General features: G+C 41.3%; 1 protein-coding gene across 1 annotated transcript in view; it reads left to right on the plus strand.

Moving 5' to 3' along the window:
- Hif1a (hypoxia inducible factor 1 subunit alpha) overlaps positions 1-6,001 on the plus strand; it is a 43,390-nt gene extending 37,389 nt beyond the window's left edge. The window contains exons 12-15 of the mRNA XM_028789315.1: positions 96-532; positions 2,211-2,319; positions 3,197-3,323; positions 4,004-6,001. Of these exons, the coding sequence (XP_028645148.1) occupies positions 96-532; positions 2,211-2,319; positions 3,197-3,323; positions 4,004-4,155 (825 nt within the window). The 3' untranslated portion in view covers positions 4,156-6,001. The remainder of the gene's footprint in view (positions 1-95; positions 533-2,210; positions 2,320-3,196; positions 3,324-4,003) is intronic.
- The last annotated feature ends 8,741 nt before the right edge of the window (positions 6,002-14,742 follow it).

Genomic DNA, 14,742 nt, shown 5'->3' on the forward strand with positions numbered 1-14,742 from the left:
GCTTGGTTTGTACTTTAAGTAACTGGGTTTAACTTGTTTTCCTTTTTACAAGACTGGTGATTATAAAAACTCTTGTATTATTTATTGTTTGAAAGGACACTGATTTAGACTTGGAAATGCTGGCTCCCTATATCCCAATGGATGATGATTTCCAGTTACGTTCCTTCGATCAGTTGTCACCATTAGAGAGCAATTCTCCAAGCCCTCCAAGTGTGAGCACAGTTACGGGGTTCCAGCAGACCCAGTTACAGAAACCTACCATTACTGCCGCTGCCACCACAACTGCCACCGCTGCCACCACCACCGATGAATCAAAAACAGTGACGAAGGACAATACAGAAGACATTAAAATATTGATTGCATCTCCATCTTCTACCCAAGTACCTCAAGAAATGACCACTGCTAAGGCATCAGCATATAGTGGTGCTCACAGTCGGACAGCCTCACCAGACAGAGCAGGAAAGAGAGTCGTAGAACAGACAGACAAAGCTAATCCAAGGAGTCTTAGCCTGTCTGTCACTTTGAATCAAAGGTATTTATATGGAACATAATTTTGCTGTGTTCTAGTATATATGTGATGTTAAATGGTTTCTAAACGTAGAGCCAACTTTCTGACATGCGCTTTAAGGAATATCATAAGGTTCATTTCATACACTGTCTGAATTAAAACAGACAATCAAAAGCCAGTTTCTAAGTTATGTTCTAACGTCTTTCTCTCCAACAATCCTATCAACTGTTTAAATGTAGGTCAGTGAGATGTCTTCCAACATGCTGTTCAGAATGGGAAATAGCTGTCTTCCCTGCTTAGGTCCTTCTAACCTGGGACTTTTGTAAGCTAACCTGAAGAAAAACCCTTCAGCTACATGGTTCTTTTTCATCCCAGACTACAGCTGGTGATCTTTAGTTCTCATTGGTAAATATGGATATTTGCAGGCCTTCTTTCTGAAATCTTATGTATAATTGCAAGATTTCTTAAACTTATTACTATAGTTTACATAGTTTTACATATATATACTTACATAGTTTATCTTATTATTATAATAAGCATTTATTAGATCTAACAAGAGTCCTAGCATGACTTGCAATATTGTTTCTATAGAATGAAGTAATGCTTAAACAAATATTTAGAATTTCTGTATATAAGGCAAGGAAAATACTTTTCACTAATTAGTGAATAGAAGAAAAATGGTTCCTCCTGTATTATGTCTAGACAGAGTAAGCTGTGGCTGAGAGCAGAAGGAAGGACTGCAGGGAGCTCTGTTCCCCTGTATGTATCACCTGAAGTGCTAGGTAGGACAGGCCTGCTTTTTTCTTAAGCCAGAAAAAAAGGTATGGGGCTTTAGATGAAGTCAATATTTTCAGCTAGGCATAGTAATACATGCCTTTAGTCTTGTCTCTCAGGCAGCTGAGTCAGGAGAATTATAAGCTTAAAACCAAGACTTGGTGTGATGGTGTGCATACACACCAAATAAATAGATGTACAACCAGAGATGATATTTACATTATAAACTGACATATTTTATGAACATCACATGCTAGCATAAAAATTTTAAACCAGCTTGTCTAGACATTGAGTAGCTTATAAGTATTTTAAAATTTAAAGCCCACATTTATAGAGGAGTTAATCGTAGATGAATGTGCCTTAGCCATTTACTTAGCATTCTATTGAAAAAACAAAACAAACAAGCTTAATTGACTTCGTAGTGGTTCCTTGTTACATACTATTAATTTCAAATATAGCAGCTCATATGTATTGATCGGTACTGAGGTCAAACTAGCAGAATACAAAGGTCACTGAGGAAACAAGAATGTAAAGGCCAGGCTTGTACTTCATAGCTGTAATCAATTAGCACTGGGACTTAGAACAAACTACCTAACTGCCCTCAATTTCTCATTTATAAAATGGTTACAAAGTACCTATCATATCATCCTTGAGTGTTAAAATGAGGTTAAAGTGAACATAAATCTGGTTTGGTTGTTGTTGTGTTTTTGAGACAAGGTCTCACAATGTAGTCAAGGCTAGCTTTAAAATTAAAATGTAGCCAGGTTGGATTCAAACAAGAATTATAGGTGTGTAGTTCTGTGTCCAGCTGAAACATTAATAAATTGAAAATACTATGCAAAAATGAATTATCTTGTATGCCAGTAGTCCCCAAAATATAAATCAACTAAACAACAGTGGTTTTATATAATTTTTTTTTCTTTTCCAGAAATACTGTTCCTGAGGAAGAATTAAACCCAAAGACAATAGCTTTGCAGAATGCTCAGAGGAAGCGAAAAATGGAACACGATGGCTCCCTTTTTCAAGCAGCAGGAATTGTAAGTATGAGTGGTGCGTCGTGTTCCAAATGAATACTGAGGTTGTACTTTCAAAAGCTATCACTGGGCTTTTTTTTTTTTTTAACTTACATTTAATAAATTCCGGTGTTAAAAACTAAACATGACAGATAAATGTAGAGGAAATATCCTCAGTATCCCCTCCACTCTCATTCTCTTCTTTGTAAGTTATTGTTACTTCTTACAGAAGCACTGGGGCTGGAGACGTGGGTCAGCAGTCAAGAGTACTGATTGCTCTTCTCAGGAACCTAGGTTCAAATCCCAGTACCAAAATGTGGATCACAGCCCTCTGTAACGCCAGACCCAGCAAATCTAATATGCCCTTCTGGCCTCTACTGGCACTGCGTACGTGTGGTGTCCAGACATACATGCAGGCAAAATACCCACACACATCAAAATAAATCTAAAATATTTTTAAAAGAAACACTGTGTTTTAGAGATAGTTGAAGCTAGCCTATTGCTAGAACAGAGTGAGTGGAAAGTATTTTAAAACACATGGACAATGTCTTAATATGTCTTATGGGTAGGAATGTTAATAGGGCCAGACAGTGGTGGTACACACCTTTAATCCCAGCACTTAGTAGACAGAGGCAGGTGGATTTCTGTGTTCCAGGACAACCAGGGCTATACAGAGAAATCCTGACTCAAAAAACAAAAAACAAAGGAATATTAATAGGTAAGAAGTACCTTTGTCATTGCTATTATAAGAGTAAATGAAAATTATTTAGAAGAAAACAATTAAAATTTTAGAGGATTGTTTAAGAACTAGCTTTTTGGTTGCTATTAAATATATGCTGATTGCAAAATTTTTTATTGTAAAAAAATGTAATATACTAAATATTAACTTTATTCTTTTTAGGGAACATTATTGCAGCAACCAGGTGACCCTGCACCTACTACGTCACTTTCTTGGAAACGAGTGAAAGGATACATATCTAGTGAGCAGGATGGAATGGAGCAAAAGACAATTATTTTAATACCCTCTGGTTAGTGTATTCTTTCTGCTCTTAGCCAACACAAGAAAAGTTGGAATATTTAAAAAAAAAAAATTTAGCCGGGCGGTGGTGTCGCATGCCTTTAATCCCAGCACTTAGGAGGCAGAGGCAGGCAGATTTCTGAGTTCGAGGCCAGCCTGGTCTACAGAGTGAGTTCCAGGACAGCCAGGGCTACACAGAGAAACCCTGTCTCGAAAAACAAAAAACAAAAAAAAAAAAAATTTAGAGTTGTTCCCCAAGTGACAATGATTTTGGGTCCTTAGAAAGATTAAACTGACTAGACAGTGGTAGCTCGTGCCTTTAGTCCCAGCACTTGGGAGCCAGAGGCAGGTGGATCTCTGAGTTTGAGGCCAGGCTGGTCTGCAAATGAGATCCAGACCAACAAGGACTACAAATAGAAAGTGAAACCCTGTTTCAAAGAGAAAGGAAAGGAGAAGTGCAGTGCATTTTGTCTGCTGCCTGCAGCTCAGGGATTAGGCATTTCAGAGCACACTTTCTATAAACATTCTGACAGCAGACATAAACTTGACTACACTTACTTGTTTACATAGCTGAGGGCTTGCCCAAGGGACTAAAAACCCTTCTAGAAGTTTGTTTTATTTTACCCAATACCTACTGCATAATAAGTGTTTAATCAATGTAATGATATTGGGCATCTCCTTGTTTTTCAGACTTAGCATGTAGACTGCTGGGGCAGTCAATGGATGAGAGTGGACTACCACAGCTGACCAGTTACGACTGTGAAGTCAATGCTCCCATACAAGGCAGCAGGAACCTCCTGCAGGGGGAGGAGTTACTCAGAGCTTTGGATCAAGTTAACTGAGCTCTTCCTAATCTCATTCCTTTTGATTGTTAATTTTTTGTTGTTGTTGTTGAGTTGTTGTTGTTGTTTGTTGGGATTTTGTTTCTGTTGGTTATCCTTGGACACTGGTGGCTCAGCGGTCTATTTATATTTTCATATCTAATTTTAGAAGCCTGGCTACAATACTGCACAAACCCAGTTTAGTTTGATCCCGTTCTACATCATTTCATTAGTGCTCTGTTTCCTAGGCTCTTTGAATGCCAGATCACAGCACACTCGCAGCTCCTCAGCGTTTCACCATTGCACTGCTGGAGTGTCATTGAAAATGCACCTTTTTATTTATTTATTTTTGGTGAGGGAGTTTGTCCCTTATTGAATTATTTTTAATGAAATGCCAATATAATTTTTTAAGAAGGCAGTAAATCTTCATCATGAGCATAGGCAGTTGAAAATTTTTTACTCATTTTTTTTTCATGTTTTACATGAAAATAATGCTTTGCCAGCAGTACATGGTAGCCACAATTGCACAATATATTTTCTTAAAAATACCAGCAGTTACTCATGCAATATATTCTGCATTTATAAAACTAGTTTTTAAGAAGAAATTTTTTTTTGGCCTATGGAATAGTTAAGCCTGGATCATGATGCTGTTGATCTTATAATGATTCTTAAACTGTATGGTTTCTTTATATGGGTAAAGCCATTTACATGATATAGAGAGATATGCTTATATCTGGAAGGTATGTGGCATTTATTTGGATAAAATTCTCAATTCAGAGAAGTTATCTGATGTTTCTTTACTGGCTCAAAAGAAAACAGTCCCTGTGTAGCTGTGCAAGCTTAGGCTAATATTGTGTAAAATTGATATTAAACATAAATGTTCTGCCCACTCTGTTGGTATAAAGACATTTTGAGCATACTGTAAACAACAACAAAAAAAATCATGCATTGTTAGTAAAATTGCCTAGTATGTATTTGTTGAAAATATGATGTTTGGTTTTATGCACTTTGTCGCTATTAACATCCTTTTTTCATATAGATTTCAATAATTGAGTAATTTTAGAAGCATTATTTTAGGAATATAGAGTTGTCATAGTAAACATCTTGTTTTTTCTATGTACATTGTATAAATTTTTCATTCCCTTGCTCTTTGTGGTTGGGTCTAACACTAACTGTACTGTTTTGTTTTGTTATATCAAATAAACATCTTCTGTGGACCAGGCCCCCTTGGGTCAGCTTTTATGTTTAAATAACATTTGTTTCAACATTTCCAGCTCATAAAATGATTTCTCAAAAATTTAAGTTCTTTATAAGAATTAGATTGTACATTTCTATATTCATTTTATTGCCATTTTTTAATGTATGATGTGTCCCCAAATGTCATGTTAAATAATGACAAATCATAATATTGAATTGTAAAGAGAATTTTTTTTAGAAATTTGCCATTATAAATGTACGAGTCTATTAAAGTATAAACCATAAACCTTCAGTATTTGCAGTATGAATGGAATAAGTGGAGCAAATTATGAAACGTGATCATACTGTTATGGGGGCTCAGGCTCCTGTGTGCGTATCTAATCTGTTCCCGTTAGCAGATGAAGGAAAGCTAGGGCTGAAACAAGAGTTTCCCACACTCTCAGGAGCGGTGTGGCATGTCAAAGAATCTTAGGTTTCAGAACATAACTGGTTTGGTTTTGATATTAGTTTGGTTTGATATTGGTATATGACATTAATATGCAAATGCATTTTATAGATAGCCATATTACCTGATGTTTCTTTACTTTGCCAGCTTTTTAAAAAACCCAGTATCCTATGCAATTGTGAATTTTAGAAACTTCCAAATAAACACCACAAACCTTCCAGCTTATATGCATATCTTTCTAGTTAATGTATCACTTTTAGTATTTTAAAAACAATTTTTAAATACTTGATTCTTTTTCTCTGTTTCATATTCTAAGTTTAAAAAAAATCAGAAAGTCTAAAAAGATGCAAACATAAGAAGTGGAATCTGGGATTGCACTTTGGAAGCAGAGACAGGATAATCAGGAATTCCAGCCCAGCTTTTGATACAAAGTGGGTCTAGGCCACTGTGGGATACAAAAAGGCTACATAAGTGTCTTGTCTTAAAAAAAAAGAGAGATGGCAAAGGAGGTCACTGTATCCCCACACCTAGAGATAACTGTGACATGAGGATCAAACCCAGGCTTCACATGTATACTAGGTAAACATGCCACCACTGTGCCAGACTCCAGCCCAGAAACCTATCTTCACTCACCAGTTACATAACCAGTGGGAGCCTTGTCCTCTAGCCTGGGGTTAAATCCTAAGCAAAGTGAATTTAACTTAGGGAGCTGTTTTTAATCTTAGGATGAACCAGTGATTGGTTACAAATATGTAGCAGTTTGGAACAGTGTAGTAATAGTAATCCAAAGTACACCGTGAGCCAACATGCATCCACATTTAAGTATAGACAGCTCTAGAGGTGACATTTTAGAATAAGGTGGTTCCTTAATATTCTCAGTTCACAAAATTTTAAAAATACGTTTAACAAATTAGCTTTAGTTGAAAACTTGGAAGTTTATGTACAGTTTCCAGTTTCCAAATATTTGTAAATCTGTTAATTATATGTAGAAGTTAGGGGAAATGACATGTGAGCAATGGTTCAGAAGGGAGCTGTCAGGGAAATTAATTACCTACATGTGGTTTCTCAGAAAAGAAGTCACCTGGAATACTCGACTCCAGATACAGCCAGCCGCTCCTTCCTTCCTAGTACACTGGACTCCAGATACAGCCAGCCACTCCTTCCTAGTATTGCCCACCATCTTGAATTTCTCTACAGTGATTTTCTAACCCTCCTGGCAAGGATATCTGCCTCCCTGTTCTGGTGCTGCTATAAATGGATGATGAGTATTACTTTCCCTTGACAAAAGTATGCCAAAAGGAATTAACATATTTTGTTTGCTTGGTGTCGTTGGCCTAGAACTGAAAATGGTGACCCATTACCATAGCTGACTGTTGCTGAAATGCTTTGCAAAGTCTGAGTCTAAATGACACAAATGTCTGATGAATACTACATGCTAGACGTATTGCATGTTCATAACCTCTATAAAGTCATGTTTGTGTCTCACTTTACACTTTATAGATTCCGGCTGTCAGTGACTTTAGAGCCTACAGCCCTAACCATCAGTTAACAGTACATACTGCTTTCCCCATTGCGGAATGTTTAAAGAGCACAGAGGACAACACAATGAGAGCAGAAAATGGAAGGGCATGTGTCATTTGACAAGAGTGAGGTGACAGGGAATAGAGTGTCACGCTACAAAGTGTTTCTAAAGCTGCTTAATGGGCTTTGAGTTTGAACTAAAACTTCAGTTCTCTGAATATAGAGACGTTGAAGTGGTTGTAGGTATGTATGACAGAGCACTTGGCATATAAAAGGCTTACATAAAGATGCATGTAGCTTTCTCAGATCTGTTGGAATTAACGGCATAACAGACATGGTTAAACCTTACCATTACCATTCCGAATCTTACTTCCTCCTCTAAGGGGTGTGAAAAGTTCAAAGTTCTAAAGCAAGAATATCAAGTAAAGAGTTGGGGAAAAGAAAAATGAGGGGCGGGAGGGAGGTTTTTCTTTAAAGTTTAATTCAATAAACCTCAAGCATGTTGCTAGCTGGGATTTAAAAAAAAAAAAAGTAAAGAAAAAATTACTGTGGTGTTTCAAGTCTGCCCCAGTCCACCTTACTCTTCTTTCCTTTACATAGGCTTAGAACCTGTTGTCCAGGGTCATTTGCGAGTTAGACCAATCTGTAGCATATGATCCTAAATAGTCTCCTGCCAGATAAAAACGACATTTCACCACACCCGCTCCTCTGAACGCCTCCTGGAGCTTTGTGTTCACACCCTTCAGCGGTTTGGGAATCATTTTTATTCTTACCTGTCATGAGTGGATTTTATCCAAGGCGCTGCTCAGACACCCGATCTCCGATTACTATGTAATTTCCTTTATTCGGTCTTGGCTGCATTCCGGAGTGCAGAGAAAGGCAGGTGCCTGAGAGCGGTAGAGCCTGACCCTCTCCGGCCGGCGGAGAGCCCAGTACTGCTCTGGGCGCGGTGCTACCTGCTGCGGGTGGAAACGCAGCCGGCCGGGCTGGCCCCGCCCCAGTACGTGCCTGGGCTCAGCGCCCAGATGCCGCCAGCCTGTGTGCGGGGCGCAGGACCGCCCGCGGCTCCCGCCTACGTGTGCGAGTGCATGTGCGAGGCTAGTGGGGGTTGAGACCTAGGACGCTTTCGGATGGAGCCTGGGATGTCCCAAGCAAATGCTGTCAGCTGTTCTTTGTGGGACAGAAATTCCCCAGGTCTCCGAACATGTTGAATCTTTGCTATTTTAAATAAATCTTTACCTAATGTAGTTAAAAAAAAAGAAAAGAAAAGAAAAAAGAAATTCCAGCGGGACTCCAGGGTGTCTGTCCCAATCTCAGCCCTCCAGAAGCTGTAGCTGGAGAATTCCTGGAATTCAAGGCCAGCCTGGGCTACCGAGGGAGGTGGTATCTCAATAAATAAAGAATAAGTAAACAAATAATTTAGTTGCTTAAACAGTCCCTTTAAGCTTATTTTTGGATGCGTGGTTTGGGGATGTGCCTAATTAAGTATACAGAATTTTAGCTGCCCCAGGGGCTGAGTTTTGTTTGGTTGAATTTTATTTGGTTTGGGTTGGTCCCTTCCACCGACCCACGCCCTCCCTGCCCCACTTTTGGTGAATGCTCACCATTGACTTTGGGAGAAGTTAATCTTGTTGGACCAAGATGGGTTTTCAGAATATGGTAGCTCGTGGGCCCTTGAATTTAATCTCTGGTAATCTTACTTTGTTATGGTTGCAGCTTGCTGTGAAGTACAAAGCAGAAATTTGCTAAAAACCAGGAAGGTCCCTAGGCATAGCCATTGCGTCTCATGTTTATGTCTTCATAGGAGGTAACGATCCATTTTTAAAAATAAGAGATCAAGGTGTAATAAATAATTTTGGCTAATGAAAACCAATCTGTAGTATGTGTCTGACTACAGAGCTACCGAGTAAAGACTGCCTTTGGCCCTGTGGATGTTTAAATCATAAAGTGGCTATTGTCTGCTGAAATATCATAAGTATGAATTTTAATATATATCCTGACAAGGTGACAATTCTGTGAAGTCAAATTTATCTTTAGAGGTCTTTGAATTAATCAAAATTTAATATGAACTGTTATATAGAGAGGCTTTCCAAATGCTTTTTATAAAAATGGATTTTCGAATGACTGTATACAACAGTACAACAAAATCTTTTACAGGAAAGCAAACTAAACTGTGAGGTGGCCAGTGTTTACTGGTCTGAATCCTAATCTGCTCTGGGACCTTTAAAGGGAACCTGACCGTAGTAAGCCACAGAGAGGAGCCTCACAGCGTGGTCTGGTGGACACTACGCTGCAAACACCTGTCACCTGGGTGGTCGTCCTCATCACTCTAACTACCCCCTCACCGTCCCTCTCAAATCTTCTGTGATAATTTTTGGATGATGGACGTTCCCCTCCCCGACCCCTCCAGCTCTGAGTTCTTAATTGTTTCACAATCTTTCTGTTATGAAATATAATGCAGTGGAGGGGGGTAACCCGGTGGGGCCCGTGCCATTCGGCAGACCTGGTATAAAGGAGGTTGATTTGGGGGGAGGGGAGGAAACGAAGGGGTAGAACCAGACAGACTGGAGCAGAGAATGGGGGAGGAAAGAAAGGGAAAGAGAGGGAAGTGAATGGTGTGCCAGGAATCCCAGAAAACCACCTGAGGAGCTGAGGAGAATCCCATGCAATCCGATTAAGGTCTCTTTATTCAAGCTCAAGCTTGGGCCACACCGCTGTCTCTGAAGGAGAACGGGAGGGGGCCCCAGTACAGTTTCAGGCAGGCATTTATAGAGGCAAGAAGAGGGTATCTAGCCTGGTACACATCTGATTGGAGGGCCATTATGGCCTTTAATATAACCTGCTGGTGTTGGGAGCCAAACCATAAACTTCTGTTTTCCTCCTGATGGGTGGCTGTTAGGAAGTGAAGTGTCAGGGGCAGGTTTATAACCTGGAAGTGAAGAATTGTTGGGAAATAACCTGCAAACTGGTGCTAGACACAGGTCTTGTTGAGGGGTAGCCTGGAAACTGGTGCTAGGTACTAGCCTGTTAACTTGAGTTTAACCTTAGGTCAGGTTCTCTAAGATGGAGTCTGAATGCAAAAGATTTGGTATCTCAGTGAGCAGTCCTTTTATTCCTCACCCTGTGTCTGGCAGTGGCAGGTAAAGACAGCAGGTGAGGACATGAACCACTGCTAGGTCCCTGAGAAGAGCCTAGCAGAATCACCTGTAAGCTAACATTCCTCCCTTCCTGTTTAATTACAAATCAAGAAAGGATGATCATGGGGCAGAAGTGAAGTCATAGTATTCTTTAAACTACTTTCTGCTTACTGGGGCAACGTTGTCTTTGGAGACCCCTAAGAAAATCGGCCAAGTCCTAGAAGAGCTGGCTATTTCATTGCTGTCCAGGATTTGTAAGAATATCTGTAACTAGGAAAGTGCAGGCCCTGTTGAAGCAGTCTGAGAGGCTAGACCAGAGCACCTGCGTTAGTGATTCTGGAGCTGTCATTCTGGATGCAGATCTCAAGGAAGTACCCGGGTTTGGCAGAATACTGAAACACATGTGCACACTGGAGGCCAAAGATAAGGTTAAGTAAGTTAGGGAGAAAATATTTTTCTTAGGTGTACATAGTCTTGAAAGTTGGGGGGAAGAGGAATCCCAAAAGTAGGGAATGGGGAGGAATCCCATAGCTGCTTGAATCCTCATGCTAGTTAGGCTCCCCCAAACCCATTTGCAGTGTCCCACTGCAAGACTGAGAGACCCTGCCCCCAGTTGGTTTTGACTGGTAAATAAAGTTGCCAGTGGCCAATGGCCAGGGAGACAGAGGTGGGACTCCATGCTGGAGAAGGAAGAGAGACATGGCACCTGAGGGTGCAGAAGACAGAAAGCAGAGCCTCATGTGGGTGCTAGGGAGTGCAGCCTGAGAAGGCTGCAGGTCTAGGTCTGGGGCAGCCAAGATGGAATGTAGGTTTTAGTAAGTGATGAATTGGGAATATGGAAATATAGTTCAACCATGTGGAGGTTTGGAAGTGGCCCAGCTATTGAGCTGTTTTAAGCATATGGAAATAAAAAGGCTATGTGTGTATCTCTCATTCAGGAATATAAAGTATTGCAGTGGGTAGCGGGAGCACGCCGCGGCTGCTGGCATCAATTGCATAGCCTTAGTTGGGTTCTACTGCAGAATCCCACCACCCTGGAATAGGCAATAGGTGGGAAAATCAGGCTGTTAGTTGACAGGGGCACTTATCTGAAGTCCATTTGACCCACGAGAGGATTTCTGAAGCTTACAAGAATCTTTTTAAGTTTACAAAAAGAGATTAAATTTTAGTTATGTCAAATTGTAGTCTATACTCAAATCCATTTTGTAAAAAGGGTAGTAGATACCGTATTTGTGTCATCGTAAAGGCTTGCTAAACAGTGAGCATAAGGACTCCTCCTTAAGGTGAACTCAGGGAAGACAAAAACCCGGAGCAGAAGGGGCAAGAGGAGCTTCTGTCCTCTCTCCAGAAGAATGGATGTATAGCAAGTTAGCTTCATGAGAAGCACCTTTAAATCTATACTTAAAAGACAATCAAAGGAAGCTTAAAATCTTGAACTTGTAACTGTGACAGTGGACTGGATAGTGAGATGTTTTACCAGAGTTCAACTAATAACTTGTCAGGACTCCATGGTCAGTGTTAGAACTGTGTAGTCCAGAGTCACCCAGTACCAGCTCAAGTTACCAGCTCTCACTGGCATGGGCAGGCCTTGGGTCTATATTGTTTTCAATTTTCCAACTTGGGCACTCTCCTGTCTCATTCTTTGTCTTCTCTATACCCTGAACTTGCCTTTCTCTATCTGCAGAACTCTCCCCATCTCATCTCGGACACCTTAATAATGTCTCTTTTTCAGAGCTCACCTCTATGGACTGAGTTCGGAGATTCTCCTAGATGTTCATAGTACACTAAAATTATACTATCTACATGTAGGGATTTGTTCTGCACTAGATGGTTAGCAAGTCTAGGAAAAGGACTAGGCCTTTAAACGGATCTCCAGCAAGCTAGCAACAGATACGCTTTCATGGATTCACTCCCAGTTTAAACAATTTTATTTACTTGTTTTGATTTTCATTTCTGTTTGTTCGTTTGTTTTAAATTTTTGGGAGAGAGAGAGAATATGAAACTGAGTGGGTTGGGGGTGGGGAGGATCTGGGGGTAGTTGAGGGAGGAAAAAACATTATCAAAATACATTGTATGAAATTTTTTAAATAAAAATAAGTAAACAATTTTTAAGTAGTCCTTTGAAGTTTCTTGAAATTGCTCAAAGGGAATACAGTGAATACTGCAATAGTTATTCAAGAAAAGCTGCTGACCCCTGGCTAAAAGCAGCTTCAGAACTTCTGCGTCAGTATTTCTTGGGTCATGATGTGCTACCCATCTCCACAGCCTAGCACAACAGAGACTCGCTCCTGTAAGTGGGGTCAAGAGGCCCACACTGCCTCGCCCTCAGAGCCCAGCAAACGACTAGGTGTTTCTGTGGGATTGGCAGGCTCTCGGTCTAACCCCTCACTTCTAATGTATCTTGAGAAGCTGCAAAGGGACAAGTGCCTTCTCCACTGCAGAGAGGGCCCTAATCACCAGGCCACAGAAATGAGTCCACCCAAATCTAGCGTGCTGAACCTCTAAGGTTATTTGGTTTACTTACAGAAACCTGAGTAGAGCTTTACAGAAACATGAGTAACGTCACCACAACCCCAACTTCACAGCACGGGAATGTAATTCAAGAAAGCTGCATCCTCAGAGCTCCCTGTCCAGCTTGCAGTCAGCTCCGCTGAAGAGTCCCTTCGCTCTCAGCCAGCAATCTCTTACTGCTTATTTATCCTGGTGGAGCGGTCTGGGAACCATGTCACTTCTGGAGCCTCTACACATTTAGTGAGACTGTAGACTTTTTTTCTTTTCATCTTCCTGGGACTTACGTCCCCTCCTCTAGTCATTTCTGGGGTAAGGTAGATATTCCACTTTGGAGGAAATGGCTATACAATGAGAAAATAAATTCAAATTAAGCCTGGCTAAGAGATAGGAGAAATTAGCTACCTCTCATTTCCCTCTATCCTTGCTGGCATGTATAGACTAGGAGTTCAACGTCTCAGTAAGCAACCTTAGGCTAACAGAACCATGGTCCCCTCCCAGAGTCATACCCATAAAGCCGAAGAGTCTCTGAGGGGAGGCTGTCGCCTCCATCCCCAGCTGTAAAGTATTGGCTCAGAGCTTCTGCCCAGGCAGAGGCTAAGAACTGGACTCTGACATTGTCTCTGTAGGAACTGACTATTTGAAACAGACTGTAGGTAAATCTAAGGATGTTCTTGCAAACAGGGCATACTTGGGTGGTAGTCAGTAAGAGGAGCTCTCTAGGGGCAACAGGCTCCTCAGCAGGTGAGAGAACTTACCATAGGTCCGGGGAAGAGTCAGCCACGCCAGGTCTCAGGGTCAGAGCATACTTCAAGACTGAACTCAAAAAAGTCCCTGCATAGACTTCCTAAATTTAACTGGATTAGACTGTGAATCACTTTATGCCCCAGGGTATATTAGCTACCAGTTAGAGGAAGCTAACATCTGGTGGTGATACCACAGCAGGACAGACCAGGAGAGAAGACGAAGAGCACAGAAAACCACTGTTACCCAGAGTGAGTCACAGCAGCTGCAGGCCTGCATCGCCGGGACGGTCCTGGAGTACACTGTGTCAGAGACACAGACACGTTTGTGACTTTCCACAGCATCAGAACTGATTGAGTAACAGTAGGTTCACAAGCTACATTTGGTTTGTTGCCTGTCATTTGTAAAAATCATCCCACATCCCACTGTGTGTGTGTGTGTGTGTGTGTGTGTGTGTGTGTGTGTGTAGTACAGTAGTAGTAGAAAAAGAAGAAGGAGGAGGAGGAGGAGGAGGAGAAGGGGGGCTACCAAAGGGTTAAAGACATCACAGCCAAGTTCAAAGAGACCTACTGCATATAGGCAGAGGCAGAAGGCAGATAGGCAAAGTCTACGTGTGGGTACAGGAGGATCGTAGGGTGACAAGTCAGAGCTGAGTCTCAGGGTCAAGTTGAGTTGTTGAAGCAAAGAAGCCAGATAGAGAACGAGTGGACGGTGTGAGTGGGCCGTGCCGGCAGTGGAGACTGAGTGGACGGTGTGAGTGGGCCGTGCCGGCAGTGGAGACTGACTGACTGAGTGGACCATGTGAGTGGGCTGTGCCAGCAGTGGAGACAGACTGAGCTGAGGCTCCTGGGACAGTAAGGAGTCCTTACTGTGGCCAGGAGACTGGTTATCAGAGCGCCACAGTGTTAGGTGTCTTCTTTGGGGGGGGGGTCCAGATGACGGGGTTCCACCTTTCCTAGGTCCAGGGTTTCAATTCCCTGATATGCTCAGGTGTCCCCAATTAATTCTGATGATTTTTTAGGCTTGTTCTCTTAGAAATAAGAGATCAGTCTGTGC

Source organism: Grammomys surdaster, unplaced genomic scaffold (genome assembly GCF_004785775.1).
Source record: "Grammomys surdaster isolate TR1022 unplaced genomic scaffold, NIH_TR_1.0 127, whole genome shotgun sequence".
NCBI classification, from domain to species: Eukaryota; Metazoa; Chordata; class Mammalia; order Rodentia; family Muridae; genus Grammomys; species Grammomys surdaster.